Source organism: Varanus komodoensis, unplaced genomic scaffold, assembly GCF_004798865.1.
Source record: "Varanus komodoensis strain SLA01 unplaced genomic scaffold, ASM479886v1 scaffold2, whole genome shotgun sequence".
NCBI lineage: Eukaryota > Metazoa > Chordata > Lepidosauria > Squamata > Varanidae > Varanus > Varanus komodoensis.
In genome coordinates this window covers 8383326-8404585 of record NW_025335568.1, presented here as the reverse complement: position 1 = coordinate 8404585, position 21260 = coordinate 8383326, and the positions used below count along the sequence as shown (strand labels likewise).

At 44.0% G+C, this 21260-nt stretch overlaps 1 protein-coding gene across 1 annotated transcript in view; it reads left to right on the top strand.

Moving 5' to 3' along the window:
• The first annotated feature begins 699 nt into the window (after positions 1 to 699).
• The window catches only part of CCDC158 (coiled-coil domain containing 158), a 41671-nt gene continuing 21110 nt past the window's right edge, over positions 700 to 21260 (top strand). Inside the window, 14 exon segments of the mRNA XM_044428483.1 lie at positions 700 to 851; positions 4260 to 4296; positions 4893 to 5014; positions 5842 to 5948; positions 5950 to 6093; positions 7879 to 7988; positions 9165 to 9492; positions 12577 to 12653; positions 13413 to 13523; positions 14708 to 14822; positions 16652 to 16771; positions 18064 to 18261; positions 19790 to 20272; positions 20921 to 21110. Coding sequence (XP_044284418.1) covers positions 4271 to 4296; positions 4893 to 5014; positions 5842 to 5948; positions 5950 to 6093; positions 7879 to 7988; positions 9165 to 9492; positions 12577 to 12653; positions 13413 to 13523; positions 14708 to 14822; positions 16652 to 16771; positions 18064 to 18261; positions 19790 to 20272; positions 20921 to 21110 — 2131 coding nt within the window. The 5' untranslated portion in view covers positions 700 to 851; positions 4260 to 4270.

Here is a 21260-nt window from a genome sequence, read left to right as displayed (position 1 = left end):
ATAAAATATTAATTAGCAATACCAGTGATTGAAGTGGAAATATAATGCATCTCATCATAATGAAGACAACTGCGACCGTCTCTGTGTACTCACCGAAACTAAGCTACCTCACAGGGTTGTTGTGAGGGTAAGACGGAGAGCCACCTTGGGTGCCTTGCCAGAGGAAGGCATGCAGGATAGAAAGGGAACAACAAAGCAACCACAGTTCAGCAATTGCGAGGGTCCTCCCTTTCGGGTTTTGGATTATAATACACCCTTGGCATGGGCAGCTCTTCAAGCAGAGGGCCTTTCCCAGCCGGCTCTGGCAAAGAGAGAACGTCCCCGGTAAATCTGGACACGCTGCCAAGAAGGGCAGCGTGTGAGCACCCCTCCTCAGGCAGTGGCCCCGGGGCGAGTGACCCCACCAGGGGCTGTGCCAGGCCTGAGCCTAACTAGGCCCAGGCGCCCTGCAGTACCGCCTCCCACCAGCAGAGGCCGCTGTGGCGCCCGGGCCTCCGGAAGGTGCCCAATCCACTTCCTCCTTCCGGAGGGAAGGGCAGGGAGAGGATAGCCGGTCGCAGGTGGGACGGGCCTGGCGCCTGTGGGGAGCCGCCCCATCCGTGCCTGCCCGGGGGCAGCCTCTCCAGCTTCTCCCACACCACAGTTGGCCGTTTCCCTCCGGCCTTTAGGGCTGAGGTGGGCAACCCGCAGTTCTCAGATGCTTTGGCCTACCACTCCCATCATCCCTCCCTCACCACTGGCCATGCTGGCTGGGGCTGCTGGGAGTGGTAGGCCAAACAGCCGGAGGACAACCAGTGGCTCATTCTAGCGTGAAAGGATTTTCAGGCCTTTACTCCTCTTGAGCCAAGCAGGTAGGGTGGGACTTATTTTATGGGGAGATGCGCGTTCTCTGGGGCATCGCAGCCTTGGGTAGTCCAATGACCGCCACAGTTTCAGAGCATCACTTATTTTAAAAAGATTGGATCTCCCACTTGGAGGGCCATCCATGGTCATGTCATCTAGCAGATAGATGAAGTTTTCTAGGGCAGCAGGTTTTTTTCCTCCTTGCTAGTGGCAAGAATGAGGAGAAAGGTCAGGACTGCTGGGTGGCACAGGGAGTTGTCCTCTTGCCCAGCTTAGCATCTCTGGGAGTTACAAGGCAGGAGAGCCTTTGCAGATTTGACCTCACCCTCCCACGACCTTTCAAAGTAAGGGGGATAGTGTCCCAGCACATACCTGAGTTTAGAAAGTATTGATTGATTTCAAATGAGGTGCCAGTTTTTGAAAGCTGACATTTCCCTCAGAGGGCAAGAGGCCTGATCTGTTGCTACAGACAGTCATTAGCCTGGGTAGAAACCACCCAGTCAGACACTTTTGACACTGTTGTTCTATAACCCACTATTAACCTTCCCCATTCTCCTTCCCACATCCACCCTCCTCTCACCCACCATCTTCAACCAGGTGCCTTTTTTAGTTTCACTTTTCCTACAACTAAGTAGAATTTGGGGTGAGAGATAGGCAAGGAAGTGCGAAATGACATTTTCCAGTACTTTACACTACTATATTAATAGATTGAAAGAAAAGTAATGCTTTTGCCAAGGCATAGATATGCTTTGTTATTATAAAGACTTTTTGTAAAACTCCCAGTGCTCTCTTCTACAATGCAATTGTAGAATTGTGTGAATGATAGTGTGCTAGATTTTAGTGAGCACAAACCCTTTCCAGATCTCCCCTCTACCCAAACACATTTGCTAAAAGGGGATAATAATTGTACCGGGACAATGCACCTGGAGCACCTTGTATACTTACAGTGTGCTATCTAAGTGCTTAATGTCATTACATTACTGCTTATTTAAGAAGTTTGTGCACCAGGCAGAAGACTGGCAGCACAGCCTGATTAAGAAATGCCAAACCATTTGAAAAGTACCCACTTTACTTCAATAATGCCTGGGAGGTCAGAGAGACCATTGCAATTTTGGTGCTGTGGACATGAGCTTTTAAGTCGGAGTCTCCATGAAGGAGCCCATTTGAAATTCTTGTCACAATTCAGTGAGATGTTAAACCAGAGTCTGGACAGCACTACTCCAAACTCGAGGCTCCCATGATTTAGTATTTCTTCATGGTATTTTTTTTGCATACTACATGTCTGTGAGAAGATTGCGAGCCCCACCTCCTCGCGGTTTTCTGTGTGCAATGAACTGCATGCAGTAATGCGAACCTCTTCTTGTAGTCTGAAATGGTGCAGCCCAGGCAGAGATTAATCACTAGGGCTCAGGACCAGCCTTGGGATATAGCCTATAGCAGGTGCATCATATTTTCACATGCCTGTCTCATTCAAATGTGCAGTAGGAGTTGAGCGGCTTACTTTAATGGCAGAAGAGCGACACTGCCCTCTCTCTCTTTCTACATTTTACCCTCTCTAGGTCTAATGTGTTAGCTACTGTTCTTTGTCCCTGGTTCTCATCTAGAATCTAAGCCAGGCAAGGAGAAAAGCCTAGATATTTGGCTGGGATATTTGGCTTTCAGTTAAAGGAGAAATAGGTGAAATGTGGTGTCAGCCTCTCATCTCCCTGGTACAACCTTGTCTAACTGCCATACATATGTGTTGGACTACAACTCTAACATGCTGAGAGTTGTGGTCTTGCACATCTGGAGGCCACCAGTTTAGGGAACAGAGCCAAACAATCAGGTCATCTGCATGTGCTTGTTGCTGAACTTTACTCTGTACTTTTGAGAAGCACTGAGCTATGCAGCTGAAATTTGCCAGTTGTCATCAGTATATTGTATTTGGTGTGTTGAGACATGACCAAACTTATTCAAATAGGTGATTGCATCAGGTTTCAATATGCATCCTTTCAAAGTCACATCCACATAAGCAGGGGAAAGTTGAATGAGCTAGGGCTCAGAGATTTTGTTTCTGACATTTAAAAATGTTGCCCTGTACCCTGACAATATGAAAACATCTGGCTTGTTTTCTAAGCGTTCTAATATCTAAAGGTGTGTTCTACTTGTGGAGTTTTTAAATACTAACCAGATCTATATTATTTTAGGGTGTTGTAAAATCCTTTTAGAGTTGTCAAACTGGACAAAGGCCCTTTGAGTTATAAAAAACTTGGTGCTAGATCTGATTTGTTATTATTTTATATTGTTAATTCATTTTGTGTTTTTAGTGTATTATATTTTAATTGATGTTTTGTGAGCCGCCCCGAGGTTTCAGCGAATGGGGCGGCATAGAAATTTTCTAAATAAAATAAAATAAAAATAAATTTGTTATTGTTCTATGATACCTATGAGGGGAAGGTACATATATTGGCTTAAATCAGAATAAATACTGATAGTACAGAGAAAAGACAGTAGGAAGAGGGAGATAAGAGTGAAGGGCAGGACAGTTAGTTGTACAATTGATTTAAAAACCCTGTACAGAATAGATGAGTTGTTGAGAATGTAAAAAATGGAGTGATAGAGGCAGGTAAGATGCAAGCTAGCATCAAAAAAAAGACTACACATCCCATAATGAATCTGTTACTCTTGAAGTGCCATAAGACATTGGTCCTCTTTGGATGTCGCAACAATGTGCGCATGAATGCACGTTAGTCCCTGCTGCCTGATTGCTTTCACTGGGACTAAACAACCCAAGGACGTGCCATCCCTGGGTTGTTTAACCTAATATCTGAACTGGAATTCTTAGTTGCCAGACAATGGTTGGAACACCTGGGATCCAACTCTGGGTTGTTTCTCACCCAGCAACTTAGAACTCCAGTTTCTGAAGTCTTGCAAAGCACGGGAGGATGGAGTGTTGTCAGGTTCTTTAGCCCCTGGGCAGCAGAGGCAAGACAATGGCAGGGGCCAGTGTGTTCCTGCTTGTTCACAACAGCCCAAAACTTGGAAAAAAATCCACTGGTTCTTGCAATTTCTGAAGCAGGCCATTGTTGTATTTCTTAGAACAGATTTAGTATAGTTACTCCCTAATAAATCACCTTGAGTGTGTAGTGAAAACCAAGCTATCGATTCAGGTTTTTAAAATAAGTTAAACAAATAGTTTCTTGGTGAAAGTTGCGTAGCAACACTTTCAATTTTTTTTTTTTAAAGTTCTGTTTCAACAGAGCAAAATATATAATCCTTTAAGAAATAGATAATTGGTTTCTTAAAATACACAACATTTAGCAAACATGAGTTTTGACATAAAATATAATATATACATACTTATAATACCTGAGTGTATCTGATTTTATTAAATTGATTTCTTATGTCATAATACAAATTGTTTTTATCTCTTGCAGATTTTGCAAAAATGAGCAAGAATATTCAGGAGCTACGGTAGTACCTATTCTTATGCCATTTTAAACATTTCTATAATAACCTGCAGCTAACATTTTTGTCACAGGAATTCCCATGCTACTTAGTTCTTTTATAGGAGAATAACATAGTAAAGCATTGTCTGTTAATCCAAACTATTCTGTTTGGATAGGAAACACATAATCACGGGGGGGGGGGGGGGGGAGAGAGAGAGAGAGAGAGAAAGTATAAGGTATGTATTTTTATTTATTTATTTATTTATCAATTTATAGCCTGCCTTTTTCCTACAAAGGGCTCAAGGCAGCTTACATCATTCCCCTCCTCCATCTTATCCCCACAACAACAACCCTTTGAGGAAGGTTGGGCTGAGAGTCTGTGACTGGCCCAAAGTCACCCAGTTGGCTCCATGGCTGAGCGGGGACTAGAACCCAGATCGTCTGAGTCCCAGTCCCATGCTCCTCACCACTACACCACACTGGCTCTCTTCTAATGTTTTACTTTACTAATGTTTTACTTTCACTGTGCTTTAAGAATGTGTTATAAATGAAATCATTGGACAATGTTGTGAAACTGACTAGCTAGCCGTTCCAGTCATGTCCTCTTATATGATTGCACAGGGAAGCACTGCAAAGGCAAACCCAAGAGACCTTGAAACTCCAGGAGGAAGCCACCAAGTTCTCCATGGAATCCTTGGCACGTCGAGAAGGAGCCTCTTCACCTTCTGTGTTGACAAGTTCAGGTAACTGCAAACTATATGCTAACAAAATGGAGAGTGCCTTGCAGCTTGCTTTTACGCAGATGGGCATGATACATTTTTAAAGCAAATAGTTTAAGCCAATAGAATCTAGGAATCCAGGAAAACTCTGCTCACTTTGCATGTTGGACAAATCTCCGCCTTCTCCTTGAGGTTTGCCTGTGATACAGTGATATTGAATTATGCATTTTCTTACCTGTTTCCCATCTCATTAGCTGCCACTGCTTGGGCTGGTGGGAGCTGTTAAACACACAATTTAACAATGACCTACATCTTGGGAGAAAGGGAGAACATGATATGAGGAGCTGTTATTGGTGGCCATCTGATAACATCCCCATGTCTATGTTATGCTTATGTAAACAGTTATCCTGGGGTGGCAAGATACTCTTGAACATATTTCAGCCCAGCATATTACACATTCAAGAGATGACTGAAAAGATAATAGTGGATTGAAATAGAACCGAGAATCCCTTGGAATAGCTAAGTCCCCTGACTCACAGTCATGAGGCTGTTAAATGTCAGCTAGGTTATCTCTGGTCCAGTTCTGTCAAGAAACACCATGATCTGTTGATGTCCTAGGTGAAGTAAGGCTAAAGCGAGGTTAAACCACCCCGAAACGCCTTCAAAAGGTAAATTCCCTCCGAAAGAATTTATTGTGCTATCGATTTAAACAGTTGTAGCAGCATCTGACACTCTTTTTGGTCTCAGTTGGCATAGATGTGGGTGGCTATGGAGGAGCTAAGTGGTCAGTCCCCACAGTCGCTTGCATTATGAGTGATACTGCTGCACTTTTTTTTGTGTCGCTGCCTTAGGTGGTTCTGTTCAATTTGTGGTCAGTGGAAATCTACCATCTGCCAGCATGCGCAGCACAGGGATGGAGAGCTCTGCTTACTCTACCGCTAGTGCTGCCAGCTCTAGCCCCCCCTAAACTTACACATACTCAACTTGAACCGGACACTGACAGCCAGAAAAGGCCCAGTAACTATCCAAAGAAAGAGCAAGTCGATTCTATCTTGGAAGAATATGTGCAGCAAGTCAGAGACCTGCAGAAGAGGCTAAGTGAAGTGAGTTCCAAACTTTGCATAAGACCACTGATGCCATTTCACCATAGAGAATGCATGTTTCAGGCCTATGTATTCTTTGCAATAAAACATAGAATACAGACACTCCCCTCCCACTGCATAACAACTCTTTGCCAAGTTAACTTACATTCAACTAAGAAAACCTAAAGTGTGCAGCCTGTATAAATAGTAAAAATTAAGGACATTTACTTTACTTTGACTGATTTGTCTTGCTTCTGCTTGTTATGAGAAGGGACAATGGCTGCTGGAACAGAAATCCTGCTGAATTCCCTCTCTTCCACTATCAGTTTAGAAATCCTGCTGAATTCCCTCTCTTCCACTATCAGTTTAGAAATCCTGCTGAATTCCCTCTCTTCCACTATCAGTTTCCCAGAAACTTTTGCAGCTATTTTTTTGAACTGTAAGAGTTAGAAACTTGCTCTTTTAAAAGCACATATTGAGAATACGAAGTTCTGTGGCCCGTACCAAATCATCTAATTTTTCTGCACTTTCATGCACATGCCTGATTACAACAGGATTTATCTGTCCCGCAAGTGCTATTGCCCTGATGCTGTCGCATCATAATCTTGATCTTGGCTCAGTGGCTGCTGGAGCAGAGACAGGCCTGGCTCAGGTTCTTAGGATGGATGCCCTGTTCATCCTGTTTGTTTCTGTAGTTGCTGTTTAATATTAGTTCTGACCGATGTGTGCACAGAACCCAGAAACAATGTGGCTCCTGCCAAGACAGCTTGCCACCTCAGCTGCAGTGGGTATGCGAAATGGGAGCACTCAAGGCTTCACAAATGCATGGAAGAGACACATATTTGAGACACGTGTGTGTCATGTTAATTGTGTGCATGCTGTTTCAAGGGGAATGAGTATGATCACGTGGGCAGGTGGGTTAACCCTCCCACTTATTCCCAGGTAAAATATTCTCCCATCATCCCTGCTGCTGGGGAAATCAGTGCTGATACCAATGGAGTCTTCTCTTCCAATGCAAACAGTGGAAGGGTCCGTTTTCATTGGAGTCAGAGCAGAAGGGAAAGATATTCCCTATCCCTAGCAGTGCTGATCCTATTTCAACTCCTCTGCAGCTGCTGCTTGCATTAAACACAATGCACAAACAAGGATATTACTTGCATGTTGAATTTGGCCCTGAGGAGGAAAATACGGTGAGACTGGAGGATGGACAGAAAGAAGATGATGAGAAAGCACTTAAAAAACAGTTGTTCTGTCTATAATACAAACTCAAGTCGATTTGTTGGCTGCCTTGTTTTCCTCCAAAGGGTGCTGGGGGTTGGAATGTTGAGGGTGCTGAGAGTCTGTTAAAGACCCTCAGGCAACCAGACAGACAGTTGACAAAGTGTCCCCAGGAATGAGGAATGGCTCTTAGAATGAGGCTGCCCCAGTCATCGAAGGAGAGAAGGCACGGTTGCAGGAATAGGAGGAGGTGACATAACAGAGTATATGGAATGGAGGGGGAAATAAAAGCTGTAATTCAAAACGGAGAAGACAAGAATGTAGAGAGTTTTAAAAGGACGAACTAGAATTTTGTCTTTGATTCCTGAATAGCACTAATGTAAAATTTCTGTTAAATAGAAATTATCTGCCATGTCTAACTGAGATCTTTTACACTCAACATACTGATAGAATGACCAGGAGCCAGTTTATTCATCGCAATATTGCAAGACGTGTTACCTGAATCTGAAAACAATATCCCCATTTGTCCACACGATATTCAGTCTTGTATTCAGAACTGTTTCATGATCTTATTTCAATGTCCTTCAGGCTCAAGAGCAACATGAGCAACAGAAATTTGGTTTAAGACAGACAATAATTGAGTTGCAGACAAACCTTCGGGATGTGATAAGGGAAAAAGACTCCATTACTGATCTGAGGTGAGCATTCTTACAGGAGGTGAGCATAAAACAGGAATGGGCACTATTTCTAAGACTAACTGGTTGTTCGCATGACACAGTGGCATTCAAGGCCAAGTTGTGGGTTAATTAATTAATAGTTAATCTTCACAATTTGTAGGGTTGCATGCTACACACTAGCTACTCCCAGGTTCCCCAAACAGTCCATTCTAAGGTTGTTAGCCTGATGGCAGAACCCTGGTGCTTTGGGTTATTCCTGGGTTTAAAAGCCCAAATGGAACTTTATTCCCAACCAATTTCAACAAGTCAGTTTCTGTCTTTTCTGCTGGCTGTATTTAAGCAGTTCTTCTGGTGCTTAAGGAAGTTATCTAGGCTTTTTTAGTTTGAAGGCCTTTCATAGAGAAATGAGATTTCAGCACTTAAGTTGATAGTCGTTAATGATTCTGTTATTTTTAATGAATGTGTGAGTTTAGATATTTTAGTGATATTCTATGTTGAAGTTTTACCACTTAGGTGCTTGGGGCTGATAATTCGGTTACAAATATAATAGTTCTCTTCTGTGTCTGACCTTTTACATGATATAAGTGTCAGGTAAATTTAAAGTGACATAGGGAACTATGCCCAGTATGAGTTTGCAAAGAAAATAATAAACAGCTTTCCCGAACCAGATGCACTTCACTTCTGTTGGCCTATGACTCCCAACATCCCTCGCCAGCTGAAAGGTAGCAGCTTAGGAAAGGCTGCTGCCAGATGGCTTAAATACAAAGTGTGCAGAGCTCTGACCCTCTGTTTCCTACTCATAAGTAAGTGTGCAGGGCTCTGATCCTAATCAGGACTACCATGTCCAAGTAGGAGAGATTTAAATCTTTTCCCTCAGTGCTTTTCTTCTAAATTTTCCACACATACCTGCACATGAGGGATTTAGAAAGGAGGGAGGGAGGAGGAGGAGGAGGAAGGAAGGAAGGAGGTGGAGGAAGGAAGGGAAGAAAACTCCATTAGTGCCAGTAGAGGTCAAAACTTTCCCTACTCGTGAGTGGTGCTCCTGATCTGAATAGGGGCTTTTCACCCTGAATTGTGAGAAAAAAGAGCAGGGTCAGCTACATGCTGTGTGTTAAACACCTTATCTGGTTTTACTCACAGTTGCAGATAGAGCTGCCTGAGACTCCTAAATGGCATATTTCCTATTTTGATCTGCAGACGAAAAGAAACCCAGACCCAAGAGGATCTCAGCAGCAAGATGAAGTCATCAATTAATGAGCTGCAGACAGCCAATCTGCTTCAGGAGGAGATGCTGAAGGAAGCCAACAACCAGGCAGAGCATCTCAGAAAGATGATACGTGGCCACGAAGATGTGCTCCAGGAACTCCGAAATGTTTTAATGAACTTTGAAGAAAAGTCAAACAAGAAAATCTATGAACACGAGAACATCAGCAGTCTCCATGTCTGCAACTTGCCCACCGCTTTTGCCAAAGTCCTGCGCGACCTAGATTCAGAGGTGTCTCATCTCAAAGGCAGGCTTAGCCCAGTAAGTTTGGCCCTTCTGCTAATTCTGAAGGAAGGTCTTGCATAAGGGCACTGTATGTTCCGGAATGGAGAGGGAAACCCTGGCATAATTGGGGCAGATTACTAGGCTGTTCCTGACCGGCTCACGGGAGCCAAATACTGGCATGTGCTTTTGTCAGTTCTACACTGGACACAATAGCTTTTTCGCGGAATAGATTCAGGTCAGCCTTCTAAACCTAGCCACAATGCTTTTTTTCTTCCCGCAACCATAGGCCACATGCCTGGCACGCAGCGCCACGTGCTTCGGGTCCCTTTGCAATCACCGTGGCTTAAGTGGAAATAGCACAGTCCTGGGTGGCCCTTCTAATTGGACTCAAGCCCAGAGCAGACCTGCAAGTGACAGATCTGTGTGTCAAAGTAGTGTCACCCTCGATTTCCAAGGGTTGGCCTCAGACAGAGGAATGGGGAGGTTTAAAGTATAGCAAGGGAGAGTGGGAGGTTAAAAGTCTTTGCTCCTGAAATTTCTTCTCCTTTTGTTGGACTATCAGAAATAATCCCTGTTTGAAAAGAAAAGACTGGGGAGAAGCGATTCCAAGAGGAAAGAGCTGATTGGAGAAAACTTGGATCCTCACCACTCTGCCCATTGGGTGCTTCTGAGCTCCCTTCCTTGTGATCCGTAGGAATTAGTCACAATCCAGGTTGTGATGGTGTGCCATCATTCTGTTTCCTTTTGCATCCAAAAGTAAGGGAGTCAGTCCTAAAATTAGGAAGTGTGTGGCTGGCCTTTTAAAAGTTAATAGCAGGTGGGAGGATCCAGAACTGAAATGAGTAGGGGGTGCCCTTAAACTTCCTTCTACCACTAATTTGGATCAGGGTCCCAAAGTCAGCAATTTGCATTGGAGTGTAAAGCGTGTAAAACCATTCCATAAAGTATTCTTAATATGAATTATTAAAATTAATTAAGTTACAAAAATATTTTCTCACTTTTCTCAGGAAAATATGGCCCAAAGCCAAATTGTTTAAATCTATAGTTTGCCCTGGCATATTTGCTTAATTCACTTTAAGGAGCAGTTTTGAGGAAGCCCAAACCATCTGAACAAAAACCTTCCCACTGCTTTTGCCCTGGGAATAATGCTGCCAATGGCAGTTTTCCTCCCCGTGTGAAGACAGGCTGGGAAAGGATCTCCCTGTTCCTTTTCCATGGTTCGGATCCTGATTCCACCTTCCCCGCCATGGCTGCTATCTACAAAAAGAAAGAAAGACTGATGGACATAGACACACCCACCACCCCATGGCATTCAACATACCATTTGGTCACAGTAACTTAGAATAAATAATCCCAGTGATACAAATTAAGCATTTCTGATGTAAGGCGGATACTTTGACACTTTTCTTTTTCTTCTGGGGTTGTTCTGTGTATTCTTTCAGGATTCTCCTTTCCATGCCTGCTGCCAGATTCAGTTGTTTTGGTTGGAGACCATCCAGTTTCAGATTTCATTCTGAATGTCTCATGGTTTACTGGAAATCCCAAAGGCCATGAGAAGCTCCATCATTAGTATGAATCGCTTCAGGCTGGTTGCAGCAGATAAGCACAATAATTTTAGGCCAGAGGATCAATGGCTCCACACACCAGTCCAGGGCCATTAGTCTCTGTCTTCCATTTGCAGTCTTCAGTTTTAATACAGAATTGTCACAGTGAGCATAAACGTGCCAGAACATGGACTCATTTGGCTAAGCATTGACTTGGCTGGTGGGAAGGGGTCAAGAGGTCCTCTGTCATGTGACAAATATATTGATGCAAACCGTCATTTCATAAATCAAAATAGACCTTCCCAAAGACTGCTAAGGGTAAATCTGTCTTGTAAGAGTATGATGAGTGGGAGGCTAGAGAACATTTGAGAAGAGACCAGAGCTCAGGGGTGCACCTTTGTGTGCAGAATCCCACAGGTCTAATCATTGACATCTCCATGTGAAGGAGCTTCGGTGAAAGAGTTGGGGGAGATGTCTTCTTGAGAACTTGCATGTCTCCCAGAATATACAGCTAAGCTAGACAGACCATTTGTCTGAGTCAAATCCAGCCCTCTGGAGCTCTCGACATGGCTAGTCCCCCTTCGCCTGGCCTCACCCATGTCCCCCAAACAACCATCAATTGGTGATTTCCCTGCTTTCATGCACCTATTTCCTTGCTGAAAGGTTAAAATTCCTTTCCTAGTTACCAGCAGTGAGCTTTAAGCTACAAAATGCTTGCCTTTATTATATTTTTGCATTGTTGGCTCCATCCCTTTTGCCTTCATTCCCATGCAGCACTGGAATGCAGCCCCAGAGAGCTGACCTGAAATTGAATTCGGCACTCAGTCTGAAAGAGGCTCCCCACCCTTCAGTAAAAGGCAACTGTATAAACCCATGGGATCTCCCCCCTCCCTCCAGATGGTGACGCTTAAGACAGTGTTCTGCCAAGTTTGGGGGCAGATCCTAGGCAATTGCTAAGCCTGAGGAAAATAGACAGCCAGCCAGGCTGATGTCCCCGCTCAATTATGCTGCCAGAAGTTGCGTTGTATTTATGTATTTAAAATGCTGTATACCATTCTTTATAAGCTTTCAGAAGGGTATACAGTCAATAAAAATCATTTTACACAGAACATAGCATAAACTTTGATGTTGATATGATATCCTAAACATTCAAATATAATAAGCAACTTTTAAACAAGTAAATAATACATAACACAATATAACAACTAAACCACAGTGGCCAATGACCATATAAATAAAACCAGTATAAAAACAGAGTCATCCTACTCAACACTTAAAATAACCAGAATATAAAAAGGTTTTAACCTGGCGCCAAAATGTATAAGGGGCAGCACCAGGCACAACTCACCTGGAGCTGAATTCATAGTCAGGGGACCACAGCCAAGAAGGCCCTTCCCCTTACTTCTTTTAAAGCAAGCTCTCAAAGAAGGACCTTTGTGGATGATCTTAGGGTCTAGGCAAGGTGTGCATGGAAAGAGATGTTCCTTTAGATATCGAGGCCCATTTATCTAGGGATGCTTTCACACAAGAATAATGACTCATTTGGCTGTAAGTTGTGATGTTTTATTAATAATAGATGGAAGAAAAACTTGAAGGGATGAGGAGAGAATCACACTGCAAAACACAGCTTTTGCTCCAACAGCATCAAGAGAGGTACATTGTTCTCTTTTTTCTTGTTGTAGATGTATTTAATTTATTTATTTCACACTGTTCATCAAAGTAGTCAAAAACATCAGCAATCATAAAACAAATAAAACCAGACAAACAATAAAGCAGCAGTTAAGTGTAAAGCAACATGGTTTTTAAAAACCCAGCAATATACAGGGTGTATTGAAAGCTAGTAAATAGATTCAGTTCAGCAGCTCGCAAAGGCAGTCTGAACTAGACATAGGAGCCTATGTGGTGTAGTGGTCAAGAGCGTGAGGCTGGGACTCGGGCAATCTGGATTCTAGTCCCTGCTCAGAGTCAACTGGGTGACTTTGCGCCAGTCACAGACTGTCAGCCCCACCTACCTCACAGGGCTGTTGTTGTGGGGTTGAGATTGAGAACAGGAGAGGAGAGTGCTGTAAGCTGCCCTGCATTCTTTGTAAGAAAAATGGTGGGATAAAAATCTAATAAAATAGGAGAACTAAAGGCACTGAAGGTCTTAAGAAAATAAAAAGATCTCTCTGGGGAGTTTTAGTGAGAGTAGCTGTCCACTTGTATGAGGGAAAGTAAAGAGGAGCATATGAGGACAAAACTGGGGCGGAGAGACCTGACCTTGTTCTCGGTCCTTTGGTATTCCCAGTCATTAAACATTGGTCCTTCTAGAATCTGCTTTGCCCCCCCCTCCCCCCGATGCCCAGCACTGACTTCTGTACAGGTAGATTGCCGATGTCTTACTGCCGTCTCTCCATTTCTGGTTTATAACAGCATTGAGAGGCTGATCAGTGAACATGAACAGGAATTGGAAATACTGAGTGAAAAAGTGAATGCCTCCCGAAGCCACGCGAGCAATATCCAGACCCAGCTGGAAATCATTCAGTACGTGTCTCAGCCATGCATCTCCACAAGGGCCCCAAAGCAGACACCAGCTGTTCAATGTACACACTTTGGCTACTTGTATTAGAGGGCTTCCATCAATTACTAGGTTTGACTTGGGATTCATTAACTTTTGGAGCTAGAAATCTGGGACAAGCAAAGCAGGTAGGCATGACTTCCTTTATCCCTTCCCAGGCAAAATTAAGAAAAAGGAGAGATGCTTCAGTAACACACTGAAAATTCAAAGTAGGTCGTGACTGGAAACATGACCAGCAACTAGGCTCCTGTATTCCTAAATAAGTGATGTTGATTTAAACAGTTTTACATAGTCCAAGAGCTCACCATCTGATACCAGTTTCAGAACAATGGAGAATTGCACTTGGGAATTCAAAGTATTTTTTTTCTGGTTCTGTAGTAAGCCTTATAGGATTTACTTCAGTAAATCAATTTGATTTATTCTCTTTCTGGATCACCCTGTTTCAAGGCCTTGGGGCAGGTTACAATTTAAGAACTGCTCATATATTTCTAGCCCACATACTTCATCAGGTACGTATGTAGCCTCCTGTGTGTAGACGTGTGTGCTTTGGTGTGTAGAGATAACACTTGTGCAGCCCTTGGTCCCGCCCACAGTATCAGGTGTGGCTGTTGGGCTGCAAGGGTTGGATACTTCTGGATCAGAATATAAGAAGTCATGTAAGTAGGTAACCATATCTAATTCCCCATTCTGTTTCCAGCAGTTGTCAGGCCAATTCCTCTGGAGACCTCTGTGCCAGGCAGGAAGGGTACTGTGTTACCCTGTTGCTTGTCTCCAGCATCAAAGACCATGGAACTTCCATCAGGTTCCATAGCCAATAGTTGCTGATGGATATATCCTCGATTAACACTAACCCTTTTGAAACCCTGTCCAAACTAGGAGCCTTCCCTGAAACTTGCAGCGCTGATTTTTATCACTTAAGTTGCAATGCTATGCATTTTTAAGCAAAGAAAACAAAAGTCCTACAACTTTAAGCTGAGAGGTGTGAGATTTTCTTCTGTCTAAACATGTATAGGCTTCTGTCCTTGACATGTTGCTTAGATCACTGCCATCTTTCTGTTTCCTGACAGAACTATTGATTCCTGTAGTAGCCAAACTTTTATTTTGGTTTCAAGCTGCTTATTTTCTCTCTTCCTTCTATGTTATTCCCTAGAGAACAAGCAAGAAACCAAAATTCATTGTACATGCGCCAAATCAGTCAGCTGGAAAGCACAGTGTCTCAGCTGCGTTCTGAGCAACGAGAGTCAAAGAGGATATCTCAGGACAGGGTGGGTGCAGAAAAGATATTGGTGATACCTGCAGTTAAAATAGGTGTATGTGCGTAATAATCATAAATAGAATGCATTCAAGTTTTGGAGAGTAGGAATAAAAACCAGAAGCTAACAGCCCAGTATTGGTTAATGAAAACATCATTGGCATCAGTGTGGCTTTGGAGGGCCCCATTAACATCTGTGTTAAAGATGCTGTAATGAAGGCTTCCATAACCAGGTGCCTTCCAGATGTGTCCTCCAGACTACAACTCCCATCATTCCTGACCATTAGCCCACGCTGGCTGTGAGAGATGTGGGCTGTAGTCCAGAACTTTTGTAGGGGAGCTGGCTGGGGAAGGATGCATGCTATTTCATCCGGCTGAAGTCACAAGGTAGGAGCGTACTGCGTGGCTCCATCCCAAGCTGATGGGGACCCAGCTCCCAAGAGGGGTGGTGATGGAATGGAAAGCAGCCACGTGGTTAGCTTTTCCCATGAAAGCTTTGTTGTATAATGTAACCAGAGCAATATGGGAAGGAGAAACCTTGCAGCGCCCTCTCCATCATGGAGATAACTTCTGAGGGCATCTTTGGCTTGAAGTGTAAAGCTGCAGGGCCAAAGGTACACTCTAGACTGAAGGGTGATGTTCTCATGTGCCCTTTGTTTTATGCATGACTTTATTTCTGCCACCTCACCCCTCAGAATCAAGATACATGCTGGCCTTTTCCAGCCTGACACCATCCAAATATGGTAGACTGCAACGTGGGTGATGGGAGTTGTAGTCAAATGCATCCAGAAGGCAACAGGTTGGAGAAGTCTGCTATCTTTGAGAAATGTTTATGGCCTGGTTGCCCTTGGAGGTGTAGTTTTTGTTCAGCTGTAGACTGGAATTGGCTCAGGCCAAGAGAGAACGTGATGCCGTCCTTTCCTCTCTCCCCACCCCCTGCCAATGCTTGTGCTTCAGTACTGACATTGTCATTTGACTTCTCCGCAGTGTCTGCTTAGGCTTCCTGGCACACAGTGCTTGGCAGGTTTCTCTATTTCTGATGGAGAACTGGGTTGCATTGTAGTGTTACTGAAATGCTCCATTAGAGAAAATTCCCAAGAAATCCAAAATCAGATTGCAGAGTAGTGGATAGCCACAGAGATTTTTGAAAGCAGTGCCAGTGCTTTATGAAATTCTACATGCCTTTTACTGGATGTTCCATGCCCAATAGTTGCATTGGTGATGGCGCAAAGAGCTACTTACACCTCCTCTTGCGCAAGCATCATAGGAATAAGTGGGAGTTGCTCAAGAGGAGCACATGGGCTGTACTATGAATTGTGCTGTATTTCAAAGCAAATACCTTGTCCTGTGGGGAGCAGAGCATAAGCAGCTGAAGTGGTATAAGGGGCCACATGCAATTTGCCAACCATTAGGACTATGCTTGCTGCCACTATGCAAACTATTAATAGGACTGCTTTATAATTCTGCCTGCTCGGTCAATGTGATTTATATCAAGTCATTCTTTTCCAGAAATACATGGTCCATCATTCTCTCATCCAGTACTTGATGCCACCTCCCGTTATTCTGCCATCTGAGGCTCCTGCCTCGCTCTGCCTAACAGCAGGGTCGGCCTTAGTTTCTGACATGCCAACAGGCACGTTCCAATACTCTCAAGTGGGCTCAAAGCTATAAGCTAGAAAGTTTGGTGTTTAAGCCAAAGGAAAGCTGTGAGCTTCCTGTGTCAGGACACTTAGTTCTGTGGCCAGTATCACAGTGCTGCATACACATCGCTCTGCTCTTCTGAGTGGTCAGTCTCAGTAAAACCATTTGTGCACGGCCGTGTCTCTGTGTGTGTATTTTTAGATAGACGAACTGGAGAAAGAGCTGCATCTGCTTCACTCTGAAATGGCTGAAGCGCAGATCGAAAGGGATCAGTACAGCCAAGAATCTGGAAACTTAGATGATCAAGTTCGCCGGTTGGTGGTAGGAATCTGAAACAGAAGTACCTCTATAAAAATGGCTTTTGAAATCTACTAACAAGCTAAATGATTCATATTCCACTCTTTGGCGAGAAATTGGAGAATAGAGGAGTCTGTAATAGAAAACCATTGTGATCTTCCTGTGACATAAACGTTCCACTATTTTAGCAAAGGAATTAATCAGAAAAGTTTTTGAGAAGGTTAAACCATTTGCACAGAACATTTGAAGAGCCCAAAATTGTTGGAAGCGAGGTATTTTGTTGTAGGCAAAATGAATCACAGGCAAAGCCCATTGGGAGTGCATTGACTCAACACAACAGAGTGTTTGCCCCACACAGTGTGGCATCCGTATGAATCTTGAGCCTTGTTTAGGGCAAAAGTAACTGCATTATGCTCTGAGCGCTACAAGCCAAAGCCAAAGCTTCATTTAGCGTAGGAGGGTCATGCAATAAGGAGGAGAAACATAGGAGTATCTTTTATCCAACTTTGAATTTTCATCCACTAAAGAGGAAGCAGTTGGGAAGAGTTATTTTCAGTGAAAAAAAGTAGACAAGGAGGTTCATTCCCTCCTTTCTCCCTCCATCTCACCTTCAGTTTACTTAAAGCCTCAAAGGTTGCATTTTACAGAATGAAGAAATCCCCTGCGGGGAAAAATGCATTCTTGCCTTTAGTCCAAATAGAGGGCCATATTTTAATTGATGAACTGTTCATGGCCATTTAGGTTCTGGCATTTAAATGATTTGGCTTACTGTGGTCTGGACTGCTGCAGGATTTAAATAAAGTAATACACTACACGAACTTGAAATGTTCTTGCTTTAATAAAAACAATTAAAGTTTCATTATTTTATTTCAGCAGTTTGCATGAAACTGTATCAAAAATGCACATCTTAAAGCCTTTAATAGCAAAAAGTATGCAGTCCCAAATTGCCAAAATTAAAATATTTAGAAACACAGTATACAAGATGAATCTGTTAAAAGCCTTGGTGTGGGGTGGGGTGTCAATTAAAGCTTTTTAAACCAGAGAACTGGTTTAAAACCAACTGGAAGCACAATCAGTAAGGGGCGGGGAGGACTGGGAGAAAATATAGGGCTTTAACCAATGCAGAAAACAGGCTACATTTGTCCCTTGCCACATTCCAAGGTGGAGAGCGTCCCCCAAAATGGGAGCCACCCCGAGAAAGGCTTTTTCTGTGTTGCCACCTGATGGAATCTGCAGGTTGAGCAGGGCAGCTCCAATGATCTCAGTGATCAAATGGGTACCTGTGCTTGACGCCTCAAAGATATTTTGGCTTGCAGAGTGAGGTGCATAAGAAAGACATGGAGCTCAATCTGGAGAAGGAGCAGAATAAGCGCCTCTGGGATCGGGACAGGGAGAGCAGCGTCACCATCGACCATTTGCAGAGAGAGCTGGACAGCAAGGCCATGGAGCTGCAGCGCATGGATTCCCTTGTGAAGTCCATGAAGATGGAGTCCCAGGAGCAAATGGAACGTCAGGTCAGACTAGATGGCCACAGCGGAGCACTGGGTCTGGATGTTTGATTTGGAGATGCTGTGGATATTGTTTTGTTGCCCCATTTTAGGCTTTGGGTTTCGTGGTCCATTTTGCATTTAAATTGTTTTTCTGTTATTTCATTGTATGTCATGGGGTGACATTAGCAAGGTCTGGTTGTAGGATCAAGAGTCGTGGCTGCAGCTGAATTTCCCTGCTAGCAGCATACTGAACCTGAAGCTCTTGCTTGGGATCTGAAACACAGAAGGGGAAAGGAGAGGTGGAGGAAAGGGCTTCGCTCTGCTTTTAATTCCCCAAACGCACCCCCAAGAAGCGACAGCTGCTGATGTTCTGGATTATCCCCATTCATCTAGGTGGTCGTCTCTGTCCTCCACGCAAGGAAGCAAGGCAAGAGTCAGGAATTAAGCCATCCTGGGTGAATCGCTCAGGGAAGGTTAAAGGGCATGGGTGTGGCCGGGGGCATTTTGGAGGGGCACCAGTGGGCAGTCTGTGGTCATTTCTTCAGCTGCCTGCAGATGGCATTGTTGCTTTACAGTTAAAGCAGAGAGAGGGGAAGAGAGACATTATAATTACAAGTGGTTTGTCGGACCAGTGCACACCACCCGAGTACCTGAGCATCACAGCTTTCTAGAACAAATGTTAAAGAAAAGCTATGACAAATGGCAGTGGAGTAGCTTGTGCTTCAACTGCCTGTGATGTAGGGATGGGGAACTCCAGCTCAGGAGCCTAACCTGGTCTGCACAGGCTTGCCTCTGGCTCCACCCCTCTGCCAAAATCCGTCCCCTGGGAGCTAACAGGGTGAGAGAAGCTCCACATATCTTTGTTGCTTGGGCTAGTTTTCGGTGGCTAGAACGGACCTGGTTTTGCAGGCACCGATGAGGTTCCCTGAGTCAGGAGCAGCCAATTAGAAGGCACTGTGCTGCTGCTCCATCATTTCTTCTATTCTGCAGTCAGAAAAAAAAGAAGGGAGATGCACAGGAAAATCATAGGAGATTATAAGTAGAAGGCAAGTACTTTGTATGCAATCACAAGGAAAGGATTTGCTGGTATTTGGGGAGAGGAGTTGACTTAAAGCAGACAGCTAGATGCATCCTGACTCGTGCCCCAGTGGTGGCAAGCAAAGAGAACTTGTGGCTGGCTGCAACCAACCAGCAGGATTGCAAGAGATTCGGTTGAGGTCTCAATCCAGCATCTTGGTTTGCCACAGAAAATCAGGAAAGTCTTCCAGATGTACATAATGTGGCATGTCCTTCCCGGAGCTAGCTGGGAGTAAGTGAATGAGATGGGACAGTGGGAGCCAAATGGAGGAGTAAACACAGCAGCCCCCCTGTTGCTGAGTGGAGAGTTAACAGGAGGGTAAAAGCATAAAATCCATCCCTCAGGACTGAGGCTTTTGGGAAGGGAGGATGAATACTGGCTTGTCCCCACTGCTTCCTAGTTCAAGATACTCTGACACATAGAAATTTCCCTTGCTAGGATGAAAGCAGTTGGAAAAGAAACTTTCTTTTTTAGATGGCTGCAATTAGAGAGAAGAATGAAAGCATAGAAAAGGTGACCTCCATCGCTGCCCAGCAAGAGTCCACCAAGGACATGCTCCATAAAGTTGTTGAAGAGCTGACAGAAATTAAGGTAGCCTTGGAGACCAGTGAGAAACAAGTGGCTGAGCTGACATCATGCCTGCAAGAGAAGGACAGAGTGATTGAATCGACCAACGAGGAAATCCAGAAGCTCCATGGGCAGGCACACAGCAAATCGCAGGAGCTGCAGCAGCTGAAGAACGAAATGGATCACTTGCGGAATCTGCAGTCAGACTGCGAGTCCTTGAAGCTGCAGCTGATGGAAAAGGAGAAGGTGATTGAGATCCTGCAGAAGCAAGTTGAGAACATGACCCAGATGGTGGGCCAGCACAGCCGGACTGCAGGTGCAATGGAGATGGAAAAATCGCAGCTTTTGAAAGAAGTGGGTGAAAAAAAATTGGAGCTTCAAGAAATAAAGGTGCGTGTGTTCCACTGTGTGTAGGGCAGGAATTGAGAATCCTTTTAAAAGACCCACAATAAAAGGATTCACATTTAGGGTCACAGATTCTTAGGACAAGGGAGAAAAAAGATCACAGGGCTGTATATTAATCTGTGACATGTCAGGGATCTTAAATCAAGGACTTTTACAGTCAGGCTGAGGCACTTTGTATTCTGCATCACTATGGAAGCTTTTCAGAAGGAGCTGTGCCACCATCACAGATGGCCAGAGGTACCACTAGCTCAGCAGCTCTCTGGTGATACAAATAGACAGTGAAGTACCGTTTGGTCTTATAAATTCTCCTGAAGACTTGAGCAGCCTGTCATTTGGCCAGATACTACATTTACATCATGCTATGCTTGGAGCAATGTGTCTTCCCCCATTCTCTGTTCTTGGTTGAAAATAGCTGGTCACCTATGGTACATGAGAATTGCTCTCCAGGTGACCAGATGAAGGGGAAAACACACACCACTCTAAGTTGCAAATGCTTTAATGTGGCCATGCCAGAGCAGGTGGGCTTTTCAAATCATTTTCAGGCTAGTACATTTTTGCAAGAATTTTTCTTTCTCTCCGTCATTAAATACTGCAACCAAGGAGCAAATGCTATTATGAACTTGGAATATCTAGATTTTGCAGGACAAGAAAGACGGCCAGATTCGTGAGTTGGAGGCCAACTTGAGTGAGATGGAACTGGAGAAGATGAAATTGATGAACATAAGCTCTGAGAGGATTCGAGCACTGAAAGAGATGGCACTGGAAAGAGAAGAACTTATGCACGAAATAAAAACCAGTCGCATTGAGCTTGCTGCCCTTGCAGGTATGAAGTATTGAGCTGGATATTTCCTGGCTTTGTCTTTCTTTTGGTCTTCATTCTTCAGCTACATTTGTATGGTCTTATTCTCTATATCCTCTTCTCTGTTAGCCTTCCGCAACCTGGTGCCTTCCTGATGCTTTGGTCATGAGCAAG